Source organism: Magallana gigas, chromosome 9 (genome assembly GCF_963853765.1).
Source record: "Magallana gigas chromosome 9, xbMagGiga1.1, whole genome shotgun sequence".
Lineage (NCBI taxonomy): Eukaryota > Metazoa > Mollusca > Bivalvia > Ostreida > Ostreidae > Magallana > Magallana gigas.
The window spans coordinates 40,744,987-40,759,918 of NC_088861.1; the positions used below are offsets into that span (position 1 = coordinate 40,744,987).

General features: G+C 33.6%; 1 protein-coding gene across 5 annotated transcripts in view; it reads right to left on the reverse strand.

The window, feature by feature from the left end:
* LOC105321916 (protein mono-ADP-ribosyltransferase PARP4) overlaps window positions 1-14,932 on the reverse strand; it is a 41,752-nt gene that overhangs the window by 14,254 nt on the left and 12,566 nt on the right. For 2 of the 5 annotated variants that reach the window (XM_066071897.1, XM_066071893.1), the window contains exons 15-33: window positions 12,894-13,118; window positions 12,379-12,549; window positions 12,067-12,177; window positions 11,723-11,860; window positions 11,209-11,395; window positions 10,932-11,005; window positions 10,645-10,832; window positions 10,183-10,282; window positions 9,789-9,956; window positions 9,473-9,553; window positions 9,054-9,134; window positions 8,387-8,488; window positions 6,979-7,071; window positions 5,282-5,398; window positions 3,759-3,842; window positions 3,069-3,273; window positions 2,457-2,501; window positions 1,116-1,163; window positions 465-609 (exon numbers count right to left, since the gene is read on the reverse strand). In XM_066071897.1, the coding sequence (XP_065927969.1) occupies window positions 465-609; window positions 1,116-1,163; window positions 2,457-2,501; window positions 3,069-3,273; window positions 3,759-3,842; window positions 5,282-5,398; window positions 6,979-7,071; window positions 8,387-8,488; window positions 9,054-9,134; window positions 9,473-9,553; window positions 9,789-9,956; window positions 10,183-10,282; window positions 10,645-10,832; window positions 10,932-11,005; window positions 11,209-11,395; window positions 11,723-11,860; window positions 12,067-12,177; window positions 12,379-12,549; window positions 12,894-13,118 (2,363 nt within the window). The remainder of the gene's footprint in view (window positions 1-464; window positions 610-1,115; window positions 1,164-2,456; window positions 2,502-3,068; window positions 3,274-3,758; window positions 3,843-5,281; window positions 5,399-6,978; window positions 7,072-8,386; window positions 8,489-9,053; window positions 9,135-9,472; window positions 9,554-9,788; window positions 9,957-10,182; window positions 10,283-10,644; window positions 10,833-10,931; window positions 11,006-11,208; window positions 11,396-11,722; window positions 11,861-12,066; window positions 12,178-12,378; window positions 12,550-12,893; window positions 13,119-14,932) is intronic. The other 3 variants (XM_066071895.1, XM_066071894.1, XM_066071896.1) reach the window with 3 other exon arrangements.

The following is a 14,932-nucleotide window of genomic DNA, read 5'->3' on the forward strand; positions in this document are numbered from 1 at the left end:
GTTCTGGAAAGTTCTCAAGCGAATGGGTATCAAAACTAAAATCGCCCGCTAAAGAAACGAATTGACTCATTTTATTTTTTCAACGTTTGTCAAATCTTAACTTTAATGTATTCTCTAAATAGGCTCACAGTAAATATATTCACTCTTTACGTTATCATTCAATAATATTTCATTGCAATTATATATTTTGATGCAAACTATCCCTGACTTGGATCCGCCAAAGCGTGTCCACCACCTTACTCTCATTTTTGCTATTTCGGGCTTGTTTATCGAAAATGAAAGTAGGTTTTTGATTAATTTCACAATAATAACTTATCAGTTAAAATCCAATTATACCTTACGGACAGCATCACGCATGTGTTGAAATACCAAAGGTGTAAGCAAGTACTCTGGTGCAGGCGTTTTATAGTTTATTTGCAAAATGCCTTAATTTATAAGTATAGATGTCATAAACCAAAATAAACTTGCCCCTTTGCGGCCTCTCATAGTCGTCATCATCGTCATCGTCGTCATCAAACAAATTAAATCCGAAATCATCCTCATCTGATTCATCACTACTGTAAACTTTGCTGTAACTTTCTTTACCAGCCATCTTCTTTTTCTTCGTTTCTATTAAATAATGCATAATTTATTTCACTTGTTCCAGATGTTTAAAAACATGTCTGACTGATAATTTATTATAACCATGGAAAAAGTTTTGATATTGCTTCTAGTAGCATTTTAACAGTTATTTTAACAAATTTGGCCATATATTGTTCAGCATAATATTGGCAAAAAAATTGCCTGTGTTTACTCATTACAATTTTTTATACTATGATTTTAATTTCGTTACTTTTGACTTGATTTCTTCTACTAACCAAAGAAAAGTATAAAAAATTTATTTAATTGAAAATTTTCAAAAAGAATTGACAGTGCGAGATCTGAATCTCACTTCTTTCATCAACATCATCTGACTTTCATATTGCTTTATTTGAAAAGCAGTAAGTGTAAAAGGGCATTTTTTTTTTTAAATAAAAAATTTTGAAATTTATAGTTAAATTTAATTTTTGAATATTTAGTTCTGATGAGTTAAATTTAAAATTTGAATATTAGGTTCTGAATCAATTTTTTTTTACCTGATGACATTTTGCTAAGCAACACTACTTTATCTTGGGCCTTCTCATCTATAAAGAAAGTACGGTAATTTGAGGTTGTTCATCAATTTAAGTCACTATTCTTTCTCTTCACATAAAATACTATTCTTTCTAATCACATAAATTTTATTTAAGTTTAATAAGTTTAATAAAATTAACTTTTGTATCATAATAAAACTAATATAGACTAGATGTTGTTGTGATTGTAGATATGTATTAAATATGTATAAATTAATAAAATACAGTAAAACACGCTTATAACGAAGTCCTAAGGATGGGCAATTTTACTTCGTTATAAGCATAATTCCTTATATCCGTCAAGTTTACAATATGTAATACAGTCAAGGGAATGAAAATCAATTTGCTCTAAGCATCAATTCATTATAAGCGTGTTCGTTTTAACCATGTTTTACTGTATATAAGTCTGGAAAATATTGGGCTCGTATATCATTGTACATTATCAAATTTAAAGTTTGTGCTACATGTAGGTTACAATTGTCTTTCCCAGATGTACACGTAGCATCTCCATAAGTTTGATTAAGACAGAGTCTATTCGAAATCTCCCCATAAATATATGCTGAACCTGTATGTACATTCAAAATATATTACTAATAGGTAAAATGCAGCAACTACATGTACTTTGTGGGCTTTTAAATGAATGTTGATTAGTAAAGATATTTAATTATAAATAATTTATTGACGTATGAAGCAAAGCAATTAAGACTCAAAAAACATGAGCTTATTTGAAAGAAAGAACAGTATGTGCCAAATTTTCTTCATTTAGATTTGTTAAAATGGCTAATTAGGAATAGTCCAATCCACACTTTACAAAAGTTATGTTACTTTGCCACCATCTTTGAGGAAAAACCCATAGATTTCTCACAGTAGCCTTTGTAGTTTTTAAAAAGGTAAGTAACTTTGTCATTTGACATACAGGTAAAAAATCCGTTTCTGTTCTGCATTTTGATTGGCCCAAGATGAGGCAAAACACATATATTAGATGGAATAAATAAAATTCTAAAAGATTTCATCACAAGACGCCCATATACTTGGTTGCATAAAGAAGGAAAAACTTTTTTTTTTCCCTTTTGACGTTTTCGTTGACCCCGCAAAGGGAAACAACTTTTGCAAAGTGTGGATTGGACTGGATATGCATGGCCATTGTATTTAAGTTAAAATTTGTATTTAAGTTATAATTTCACTGTTTGCCTGCACTCTAAAAATATACCAGTAAAATTTATAGGAATAAACTCAGTAATCATTATGCATTGCCATGAATCATCATGTGTTTAAAACAAACTGATAGTACTTTTGTGAATATACCTTCTGACTGTTCTTTTAAAACTTTCCCAACTATAGGTTTGGAACCTGGTAAAGAGAACACACTAGTATTAGTTGTCATGATTGTAAGCTTTTCTAAGTTAAACTTTCCATTTCCACAAACATTTTGTACATTCACAATATCTTTGTATGATGGTAACTGAATTACTGTAGCATAGAGTTATTGCCAAAGTCACAGATAACGAAATAAATGAAATGTGCATATTAATAGAAACTTTGAAAAATTCTACTTGTAAACAGAAAAACCTCTTTAGTAACTCTTATCTTACTCATCCCGTGACTTATGGCGACTGACATATTGTTTTACCTAGATGAGAGTGATCTCGTGACTTATGACACACAGAGCAAACACTTTGTCTTACAAGTAATGTACCGGTAACCTTAAATTACCATGTCTTACCTGTGTCCTTTGATTTACTTATCTTACCTGTGACGTTTTAAAAATTGTCTTATCTGGACCTTTTTTACAGTATCTTACCTGTGTTTTGTTTTTTTTATTAAATTGTCTTACGTGTGACCAATGATTTCATTGTCTTACCTGTGACTTTGATTCCACAAGTCTACCTGAAACCTGTTTGATTACATTTATCTTACCTGTGGCCTCCTTTCCAACATAGGCATCCTTCTGTCCCATGCCCACCATGACCCCCTGGTGCCTGGGTCGCCCTACCGTGGTCTCAAACTCGGCACGAGGGGCGTCGTCGCCAGCAAACCCCGCCTTCATGAAGAGAGAGCCCATGTCCATCACTATGGGTTGAAGGTCGTCTTCTTCGTCATCATCAGACAACATTGAACAACACTGTAATGATTACCAGGTATTCATTATTATTCAAAATATTTAATACAAAAACTTTATACATCTTGTAATAAAAGTTTAGTTCCTGCCTGCCACATTTAAATTTTTAAATTTTAGACTAAATTAATCTGGAGGCCTTATATGGGCTATGTAATAAATTACCTTAATAACTGGTGGGTTATGTAAAGATTTCATCATCATTTAATATTTATCATCATGTTATATATTTATCACGACCAAGCCCTGTCACATCCAGACTGGTTTAAGGCAAGAAATATTCATGATGACAATCGAGACTCTTGTGTAGTTGGCCAAAGTCATCATCATATAATAATTATTTTATCATCATGAAATAATTCTATTGTGGCTGCCAGGCCTGATTGAAACATCTAATGACCTTTGATCTAATGATCTAGGCCTGGCAGCACAACCTGAATTGACTCCTTGGAACAAGTTTCTGTTATGATAATTTATATATACATGTATACCTCAGTACTTTCAATTTTCTCTGTTCCTCCTCCACCTCCTCCTCCGTCAAAAAATTCTTCATAGGAATCTCCCACTTCTTCCATCTTCAAATTCAAATAAAAAAAATGTTCAAATTTGTTAATAATTTTTTTTTTTACAGAGAAAATGTTTTGAATGTAACAAAACTTTCAAAGATTTTATAGCACATTCTTTGACAAGTTTAAGTCGTAATAAAATTACGATGTAAGCTTTTGAGGCAGCACAGAGGTAACTGAATTTGAATAACTAACATTTTGTAAAGACCTTGAAACAAAGTGGCTTTTGAAGTAAAATAAATTAACAAATTAACTTAGAAATGCATTTTGTGAATTAGTAGTCTGACAAAATTGAAAATATTGGGACGAGAATGATGACAATAAGTTACAAAAGAAACCCTGGTCGATAGAAATGGACATCAAAATGCTGAAGAACACAATTTGTTAAGTCGGACAAGTACATGAAATACAGGGCAAGTTTGGAGTTGACAGATTGTTTGTACTTAAAAAAATATTTTATAAACCAAAACTAGAAATGTATATTGAATGCGCAAAAGAAAATATTTTTTTAAAGATATTTTCTAAAATAAAATTTACTAAATGTTATCGTAATTGATTTTGAGGATTCAGCAACAATACATAGAGTCTGACTGGGCATTTTCAACGTGTCACATTGCGCTGCCTGGCATAACTTGTTGTTACTTAATAATATTCATTTTTCAAGAAATAAATAAAGTACAGGTTTGAATTTTTGAATGGTGATTGAAGGAAAAATTGAAGTCTAATGAAATAGCAGGGAACAGATTTTAAATTACGGTATGTGTTCTGCCTAGTAGGCTATTTTGGGACACCCATCATATTACATTCATAGTAAATACCAAACAGTTATATAAAACGTCTGACAGACTGTCTCTCCAGAAAAAAAATCCAACATCAAAAATACTAGATAGGGTAGAAGTTTCAATATCATACAGTCCCTGAAACTTTCTACTTTCCCATTTTTCTGTGCGTTTACCCTGCCCTCACAGTGCACTCACCATGCCATGCTCTTTGGTCCGTTCGCACTCATCGTTCACAAAGTGCTCACTGTGCTTTCAAAAAGCCTTTACCTTGGACTCACCGTTTGTTCAGCATTCTCTTATCATTATAATAAGTACCGCTTCATTCATTTTCATTTGGTACTCCAAAGTGAAAGGATCAGTCTTTGAGAGTTACAACAAAATGAGGAAAGAATGCATGTGTAAAGGTAGAAGGAAACTTACATTTCACATCAGAGTCTTCATATTAATCAGAACTTCATTAATTTGTAGAATTTAATGTAAACTTTATCAACGATATTACAACAAGGATAATCTTATATTTCACTTTTCGCTCTCGTTTGCGCTCTGTTTGCACTCTGCGTTTGCTCACTGTTCACCATTCATAAGTGCTAACCATATTCTGTTCACCATTCACTCAGCGTGTGTTTACTGTTCAAGTGGGGAAGTAGAATGTTTCAGGGACTGTACCTCAGGATCTAACATGCATTCTAATGAATACAATTCATCTGCATCTTCTTCTTCTTCTTCTCCTGATGATGTGCCTTCTTCTGATGATGTGTCCCCTTCATAGGAAGTTGTATCTGCCTAATTACGGTAGTAAATACATTTCTTATTTGAGTCAATGAATAAAAAATATAGACAATGTATACTAAACAGCTGTATATTGTGAACCAACTTTCGTTGGCGATGACTCTAGTAGGTATGATATCACTAATTACCAGAGATAAACTGGTTAAAAGTTTGCATCAACCAATTTTTGTTTTTAGTGTTAGCTTCACATATATAATGCTAGATAATAAATACATGTTTTATCTTATTGGTTATTTTTCAAATCTATATTTTTCGTTTCCTATTTGATAAATTCCAGAAATATGTGGCAAGTGCTACATATACTATTGAAGTTGTAGACAGTCAAAAGAGAAGAGGATGCAAACTCAAGTCATATTTTGAATGAATTCAATTGTTTTTACAAGTATTAATATGTTTTTAACATGGAAAAACAATACAAACAAAAAATAAAATTTTGCAGAGAAACCTGTACAGGCAGCCTTGGACATTGAGCAGGAAAAGGCTTAACATTCTATAACTAGAAAGTGTTCTAACAAAAAATTCGTTTTAAAAGATCCGTTCAATGAATTTTGGTTGACTTAATTTTATCAATAAGCTTTCAAGTGCTTTAAAGGGACCTAGACACGATTTCAAATGAAAATTTTATTTTTGACTTTTATGTACTAAAATAAAAATAGTTTGGGTATATTGAATGATCTACCAAAATTTGAATGTTATAAGTCATATTACAAACGAGATACAATTCATTTCTTTACATTTTTAACCTTGTTAATTTCTGTTAGTTTTCGTATAATCTGGTTTACTTTAAGACTGGTTACCGGTATTTCATGCACGAGGGCTTTTGCGCTCCCTACAAATGTATAAATAGATTTACAGGGGAGTATTCAATTGATGCGACTTTCGTTACAAAGCAGTACAGGTTGTGTCTTTGGTTTTCCATACCCGCCCTGACCCAAATGTTTTTTTCATATTAACTAATATTTTGTGTTGCCATTTATTTGTATGTTGCATGGATATTAAATTTGATTTGTAACGAATGCACCAATCCTAAAAAAATCTGTATTTGTTTTTCAATAAATTAGTTAAGAAAATATTTATTTTCAGATGAGTGAAAGGAGTGTTATGTAAACAAAGCTTGAGTCTTATAATTATTTGTTTACAAATAATGAAAAGTAAAGAAATAACTTGTGGAAACAAGATAAACTAATTCAATGTGTTTATAAATAATTTTACCAACAACAAAATGCAACATTAGATTGACACGTTTACCAATACAAGACATATGTAACCAATAACAGGACTCGAGCTTTGTTTACAAAACAAATAATTTTAACCTCTGTATCTCGCTTGTAACTCGATATTTGACTTTCAAATTTTGAAAAAGCATTAAAAACATTCTTATTGACCACTCTAGACATTAAAAATGAAAAACAAAATTGAAAAAATTGAGCTCAAATCGTGTCTAAGTCCCTTTAAATCTGTTGAAAGCTTTAGAAATTTCATTGTGTTGTGACTTGTGTTGAGTCCTTCTACCATATAATAACTAAACAAAAAACATAATTCTTTAATTTTGAAAGATTTAATTGGATCATTACCTCATTGTCCCAGGAAAGGTATTTCAGCATATCTACATCCTCTTTGATCAGTAAATCCCCAATATCTGGGAAAGAATCTGGGATAACCTCATCCTGAAATATAGAACACAACAACCTCATCCTGAAAAATATAGCACATCAACCTCATCCTGAAATATACAACAAAATAACCCCATCCTGAAATTGATATCATCACATGTCAAACTCATCCTGAAGTAGATTTCACCATAACATTAACACCATCTTGAAATATTGGTGATATCATTACCTCATCCTGAAATAGATATCATAGCAACCTCATCTTGTAAACAAGAGGCCCATCAGCCACACCGCTAACCTGAACAACTGTTCCTTGTATCATTTTATATTAGCTAGATTGGAGCAAAGGGAGATAAGATATGCTTCGGACACGAATTTTTTTTTATAGAGTTCTGCTATGACCTTCACATTTGACCTTGAAACTTGGTTCAAGGTCCAACAAATCCATTACTCAAAAGCTCTGTTTATGTGAAGTATGAGCCAAATAGAGCCAAAAAGAAAGAAAAAATATGCTCTGAAAAGGATTTTTGTGTTGTCCAAAATGACATTGACCCTTGACCTACAAACTTCATTTAAGGTTACTGCACACTCTTTGACACTCTGTGAGTTAAGTATGAGCCAGATTAGACCAAATGGAGAGAAGATTTGCCACAAGGATTTTTTAAATTTAATTCTGCTATGACCTTAACCTTAAACCTAGGAACATAGTTTACGGTCACTGCACACCCTTTACCCAAAGGCACTCTGTGGGTGTAGGATGAGCCAGATTGGGCCAAGGAGAGAGAAGATAATATAATTATCAGAAATCAAAATCCTAGGAATATGCACATCTCTGATATATGTACAATTGATCTGCAAAAGAACAACTTCCTATCTTGAAAACTGTAGGAGGAGTTATCCGTATAATGAGGGTACCCTATATGCAATATTTTCCCCAAAAAATAACCAAGTTTAAAAGCTGGTATTTTTTTCATAAATCATCGGAAATCAAAATCCTAGCAATATGCACACCTCTGATACATGTACAATTGATCCACAAAAGAACAACTTCCTATCTTGAAAACTGTAGGAGGAGTTAATCGTACAATAAGGGTACCCTATTGGCAGCCGCCCGCCTGCCCACACGCCCGCCATTTTCACCATTTCAATGACCAAATTTTTCCGTTGTAAAACACGGTTAAAAATAAATTATTTATTCTATAAGTCAATTATGCAGACTGAGTAACTATTTCCAGTTAGTTATCTATCTTAGCAAAAAGTCACCTTAAATGAAATTGAAATGAAAACTGGGACATAGCATCCCCATTCACCTGCTTTAATTTCAAAGTTAACATATTCTACTTGATTCATAAAAGTAAACAACATTTACCTTTTCTCGCTTTTCAATGGCTACAAAGCTGGTCAGTGAGGTCACAATGGAGTACCTCTTGCTCAGCTCAATGACGTATTGTTTCAGGTTCATCTTCTTAACCTGTGGGTTGAAAAGAAAGCAAAAAAATAAATATTAACTACATTTTTATGAACATTATAAAAAATTTATGTCTTTCTTGCCATAATATATGCATCATGAGGATGCATCATATGATAAGGGCCTATGGGTCGGAGAATAAATGGTATACATTGATGTTTTGTTTGCTGACACCACAATCTAGACTGCTTAAAGGATGAAAGGTGACAGACAAGCGATAGCAAACACATGCAGTATTGTAGAATCGGAAGCTATTCCTGAAATGTGATTCTGGTTTGTGAAAGCAATATTTTGCCTTGTAAAAAAAACTGTTTTCAAATAACTAATGATGATTAATCTTTAAAGTCTCCAAAAAAAAAAAGAAATCTAATTGAAAGTCTACTTGTTTACATAGATTCCAGGCTACTATATGGGACTGATACTAACTGATTCAGTTTCAAAAATTGTTGTACTGTTAGAGTTTTTAAAAGTACATAAACTTAAACTTCAGTCAATTGAACTCCAGAAATAAAAGCTAAAAACAAATTTTAAGAAGATTTACAGTAAGAATAAAATTGCCATTAATTACCTCATGGCTGGTCCTATCAGGGGAGAGAACTCCGTCCTCCCAATCACGGATCACTCCCTTTGCGGTTAATCTGTGCAGCATCTACAAGCAGCATCTCAAAAATTACAGCAGGCTTAATAATTGCTTTAAATTTAATACATTCTGTACTGTAGAATGAACTAAGCCCTAAAGATAAAAATATCTGACAGTGTTTAATATAATAAGACAATAATTAGTCTTCCATGGTTGTCATCAACTACAAAAATAAACAGTCACATGATTTCAGTGATAAGAAAAATATTCAACAATCTCTGATTAAGAATTATTAAGCACTACATGCATTCAATTATCACTTAAGAAAAACTTGGAACGTAAGTGCATGGAAATGATAAACAGTGAAAAAACGGCTGCTATTTCATGCATTACTAACAATCTCTTACCTTGCCCTTAGTAACACTGAGGTCAGAGGTCGAGACAACAGTAGATATCTCCTGACCACCAATCTTTGCTTTTAAAGTAGCCTGTATTTCAAGAGAAAAACAGATATTCATATACTACACACATCTGATAGTGTACAAAATGATGAAAATTTAGATAATTAATATAACCACCTATTGTAAATATTCAAGGGTTGTCAGGTTACCATTAGTAACTAATCAAAGGATGCACGTTACAAATTCAAGATCAAAGATACTTATTAAACCATTATAGAGTTATGTAGGAATGAAATCAAACATAAAAGAGATTGTACGTCACCATGTAGCAGTTGTCCACGAATCCGTAGATCACTTGGCGTGAGCCGCTGAACAGAGCGGTGATTTGTTGTGGAGCTTGTATTGGTGCGGGGTGCTGGTCGTCATGGCGCCAGTCCACCGATACTGAGGTAAGCACCGGCTGGGCCGCTTTCTGTAACTGGGACCTAACCTAAAAACCCACAAAAACAGTTTTATCTTCAATATTTCAAAAAACAAAGGTCAAACACCTTGATCATTTACTAGGTAATACCAGTATTTGGAAATCCCATTGATTTCATTGTTTCTTTATTTATCACAAAATTTTTATTTTTGAGTGTATGAGTTTCCATATCTTCCCAATTGAATTTAAACTTCCTACTTAGATTTAAACTTGAAATGAGTATCATAAAATTTACCTTATCTTCCCACTTAGATTTGAACTTGGAATCATAGAATTCATAGGAACCTGCTCCAACCCTGGATATTGCTTTCAGAAGATGACGGTTTGCTACAGAGCTGTGGGCAGAAATACAAAGTTGAACAAATACAAAGTCGAACACTCTCCAACCATATTAATTGTACTATTCTATCATATATCATAATATTGAAATATTACGGAAAAAAACCCTGATCATTTTTTTTTTCATTTTACACCTGACCATTCAAACTTACAGAAAATGTTTCAATTGTTATTGTACATTTTTTTCCTACCAAAGATTAGGGTATGATTCTGCACATCATACATATTAATCTTTACTTAATGTAATCAAAACTGTTACAGTTTTAAATTAAATAACTGAAAAATATGCAAGGACACTCAGATAAATGTTTTCACACCAGTGTTGAAGTTTTAAAGAAGAAGTTTTTAATTAAGAAACCTGATTCCCATGGTGAAGATCCGTGTGTGTTGAGAATTCTGGGAAACTTTGGCCAGGGTATCCTCATCATTGTTGATATAGCCATCAGAGAAAAGAAAAATATTCCTGGTGGAACTCTCTGGTTTAAGAAGGTAGTAAGAGTGTAAGGGTCTGTAGAGTTCAGTATTACCCTGGTTTGCTTGTAATTTCTGCAACAGATGTCAAACTTTTTACAATTTTTTCTTTTAAATTACCTTAAATGACAACATGCAAACCTACAAATAATATTTCCTGTGTGAAACGCAGACCTGAATATGCTGCTTTGCTGTCTGTACATTGAATTTACTGGCTGGTTGACTCGATGGGAAAAGTTCTCTGAATGCTAAAAAAAAAGACAAATAGTTACAACATGTATAATAACTTACAATTCAAAAACAAGGCAAAACTGTTTGCAAGAGTAAAAGGGAGAAAATACATTCTCTGAAAATAAACCGGAACAGTATGTTTGTAAAAACAATACACTGCTATATCCATAAATTAAGTTCTCTCTCTCTCTCTCTCTCTCTCTCTCTCTCCATACTATACCTGTCCCAAATGAGACCACATTGAACCTCCATGTTGGATCCATGAGATGTAACACAAGGAGAGCAGCCTTTTTGGCATCACGGTGGGAGGAGTCCTTCATTGAGTTGGAGCTGTCAATCATCAGGATGACCTCAACCTCTGACTCCTCATCAGCCTCAAACTCCGGGTAAAAGGTCAACATGCATGCCTAATATAGATAACCCTAATATAATGTTCACTTACTTTCAGTGAATTTCGATTTTTTTTTAAATTGCTCTGTGGTCATACATGTTGTACTTTAAATTTCAACTTGATGTAAAGTAATAAAATTAAACGTTACTCACTCTATGACAAAGTAATGAAGTAACAAAAAGTTATACTCATTGCAGTTTGCTTGCTAACATATACCTGGGTTCTCTTGTGAATTACTTAATCCAAATCATATGTTATGAATTTCCATTTCCATTTCCATCTACTGTCAGTATATGACTGAAAAATAAAAGTCATTGATTTCATGAGAATTCCTTGTAACTACCTGCGACTCTCCTTCATCTGACTCGACCCACATCCGCGGAACGTGGATTTCTGCTAAACCAATCAGAAGCTGGAATCCATCCTCCAATGTCTGGTCTGACTCGTCTGGAATTTCCACCACAGCCTTAGTGGCCGTTCTCTGCAAACATTATTTTACATGAAAAATATTGCTTCAAAATCAGAACAAGGTTGAAATGCATCAATGTATTTCTTATTAATTTTAACCATTATGCTCATGTCATCAAAATGTTCAAAGTTTAATCTTAGAAAATACCAGTTCTTTAATTGTTTTTGATCAGTCAGGTAATATTAGAGCAGTTACTGTACAGTGTATCTATAGATTACCTTGGAGAGTACTTTATGTGTGGGACACTCCAGACTCCGGATGTCAAAGGGCATGTCTACATACACCTGTACACTGCAGCAGGTATCTTCCACCTGGACTGTGTCCCAGTCCTACATTTACATATTAAAAAGACACATTTTCTTATTAAATTCATTGCCTGAAAAACCGAAAAACAGTAGCTCTCAGGGAAAATTTGTTATGAAGGACCTTAGGGCAGTTTTATCCAACCTTTGTATATAGAGCTACAGTTCTGTAGCTAATCTTAAGAAGCTTTCAATAAATATTCAAACAATCAATATTGAATCAGAGACCTTGTCTTTGAATTCCGGTGCGTCAACATATTTTTGTTTCCATGACGCCACGCTGCCTGGGAGACGGAAGTTGATGAGGTCACCGTCCACCTGTAGCTCTGTGACGTAGGTGATCTTGATGACCACCATAGCCCCCGGGGGGAGGTTCCCCACGCTGACCGTGAATACCTCCTGTACAGTAACAAAGATATGACTGCCAATATACTTAACTCTTTATTTCAAAGTAATTTTGGTTATAGATTCACAAATGAGATGTTTTAATATACAGTGTATAAATAATATTGAAATTGAGTAATTTTCGTAGTGACTTTTATTTAAATTTTGTGAGTCATAGTACAGTGAACTTTGTGGGTCATAATAATTTTGGTAATATATTCACAAGAGAGGAATTTTAGTATATGATATTTAAATAGTACAAATGTATTGAAATTGGCTTTTTTTCAATAAAACTGCAATGTTGATTGACCTTGATCATATTTTTACCATTGTGTCTAGAGTGAACATCTTGATCTTACCGGCGTTTCCTCGTCCTGGTCCATGAGGTACGCCCCATGCCCCTCCTGGACGGCCCGCTTGTATTCCCGGTGGGCCGTCTCTTTCTCCTTTACCTCCCCAACAATGTGTTTCCCATTGATGAACGCCTCAAAGCCACACACCGCCGCCATGTCATCTAGCGGGAAGACGTACTTAGCCTCCAGGGCCTGGTCACTATTGTTGTGGTACTCTTGTAACACCACCACCTGACAACCGAACCAAATACTGATGTACTATTACAATCAAACATTGTAGAGGTATAACATTTTTTTACAGTCATGCAGTTTTAGTATATTGCAACATCAAATCTTCTGAGTTTTCACCTAAATGAGGCTTGTTGTTTATGGCTATTATTAGAATTTTTATACCTCTAAATAAAGATTTCACATGATAGATTTCGTCCATAAATGATATAGAAATTTACTGAGCCAATTATCAGTTGTGACAAGGTCATTCAGTTTTGTATGAAGATGACCACACTGACCAACTGTTTATCACTAATCTCCTTAAAAATGTGGCTTTTTGGACTTTTGGTGGGATGTAACTATATTATTAGCTCACCTGAGCTGAAAGCTCAAGTGAGCTATTCTGATCACATTTTGTCCGTCGTCCGTCTGTCCGTCCGTCTGTCCGTCTGTAAACTTTTTACATTTTGAACTTCTTCTCTAAAACCGCTTATCCAATTTCAACCAAATTTGGCACAAAGCATCCTTATGGGAGGGCAAATATAAATTGCAGAAATAAAAGTTTGATCTGTATTCAAAGCGGAGAAAACCTTGAAACTGTAGAAAAAGGGGGGTGCATTTTTAAAAATCTTCTTCTCAAGAACTACCGAGGCAAATTCAACCTAGTTTAGCATAAATTATCCTTATGGGAAGGAAAATATAAATTGCAAAAATTAAGTGGTAATTCTGTTTCAAATCTGAGTTATTACGAAAATAATAATAAAGGAAATGCGTGTTTCAATCAGTTTAATAGCTTCGGGTTCGGCATGCGGTAAAATGATTCCATACTTCTAAAACGAGGTTCTTTGTTTAAAGCGGCCATGACATTATACGAAAAAGGGTCGATCTGACTATGATGAATTTGCTTGTTGTGCAACAGTTCGCGTATGAAGGGAAATTTTGAAACATACAAAATATATTGGTGCCGATTTTGTGAAGTTAATTGAGGCTAAATATTTCAATGCGTTGACAGTTTTCACACATGACGTTGGTGTTAGCTTGTTCTGATTTTCGTTTCGTTCTCATTATGCTTTGTAACCTGGAAACTATCGTCTGTATTTCGTGATTTTTACGTATCAAATCAAACAGAGACTTCGGTAAATCAAACAGTTAACTGTTTACCTGCGCAAATTAAGCAAAATCGGATGTAGGGGTACTGAAATACAATTCATTCTATCGGTAATTCGGCATTATCTTTTGCGTAATGGTACATGTAGATTAATGCAATAAGTTTTGTTGAGATGCTCGGCATTTTTTCGAGTTTATTCAGTTTAAATAGAGTTTGATATCGCTGACGGAAATATGTAGGTATATACATGTATATATATGATTCATTTCGAAAAAATAAATTGTGTTCTTTATTTGTTATACATGTAGTGCATGTTTCTTGTGTTTAATTGTTTACAATTTCTATTTACTAACCATATTTGAGTGTTAAGCTTCGAATTATAAGCAAGATACAGAGATTTGCTCACAATTCTATGTTTGTACACAGATCTTAAAAACTTAAAAAATTTGTCAATATTTATTAAGAAAATTTTCAAAGTCTGTTCTTCCAGAAACCAACTTTAACAACTTATTGTATTGTAAACTTAACCTTTTTAGCTCACCTGAGGGTGGGGCCACAATGGGGGGTCGAAGTTTAACAAATGAATATATAGAGTAAATCTTTAAAAATCTTCTCCTCAGAAACTAATCAGCCAGGAAAGCTGAAACTTGTGTGAAAGCATCATCAGGTAATGTAGATACAAATTTGTGAAAATCATGATCCCCGGAGGTAGGGTGGGGCCACAATG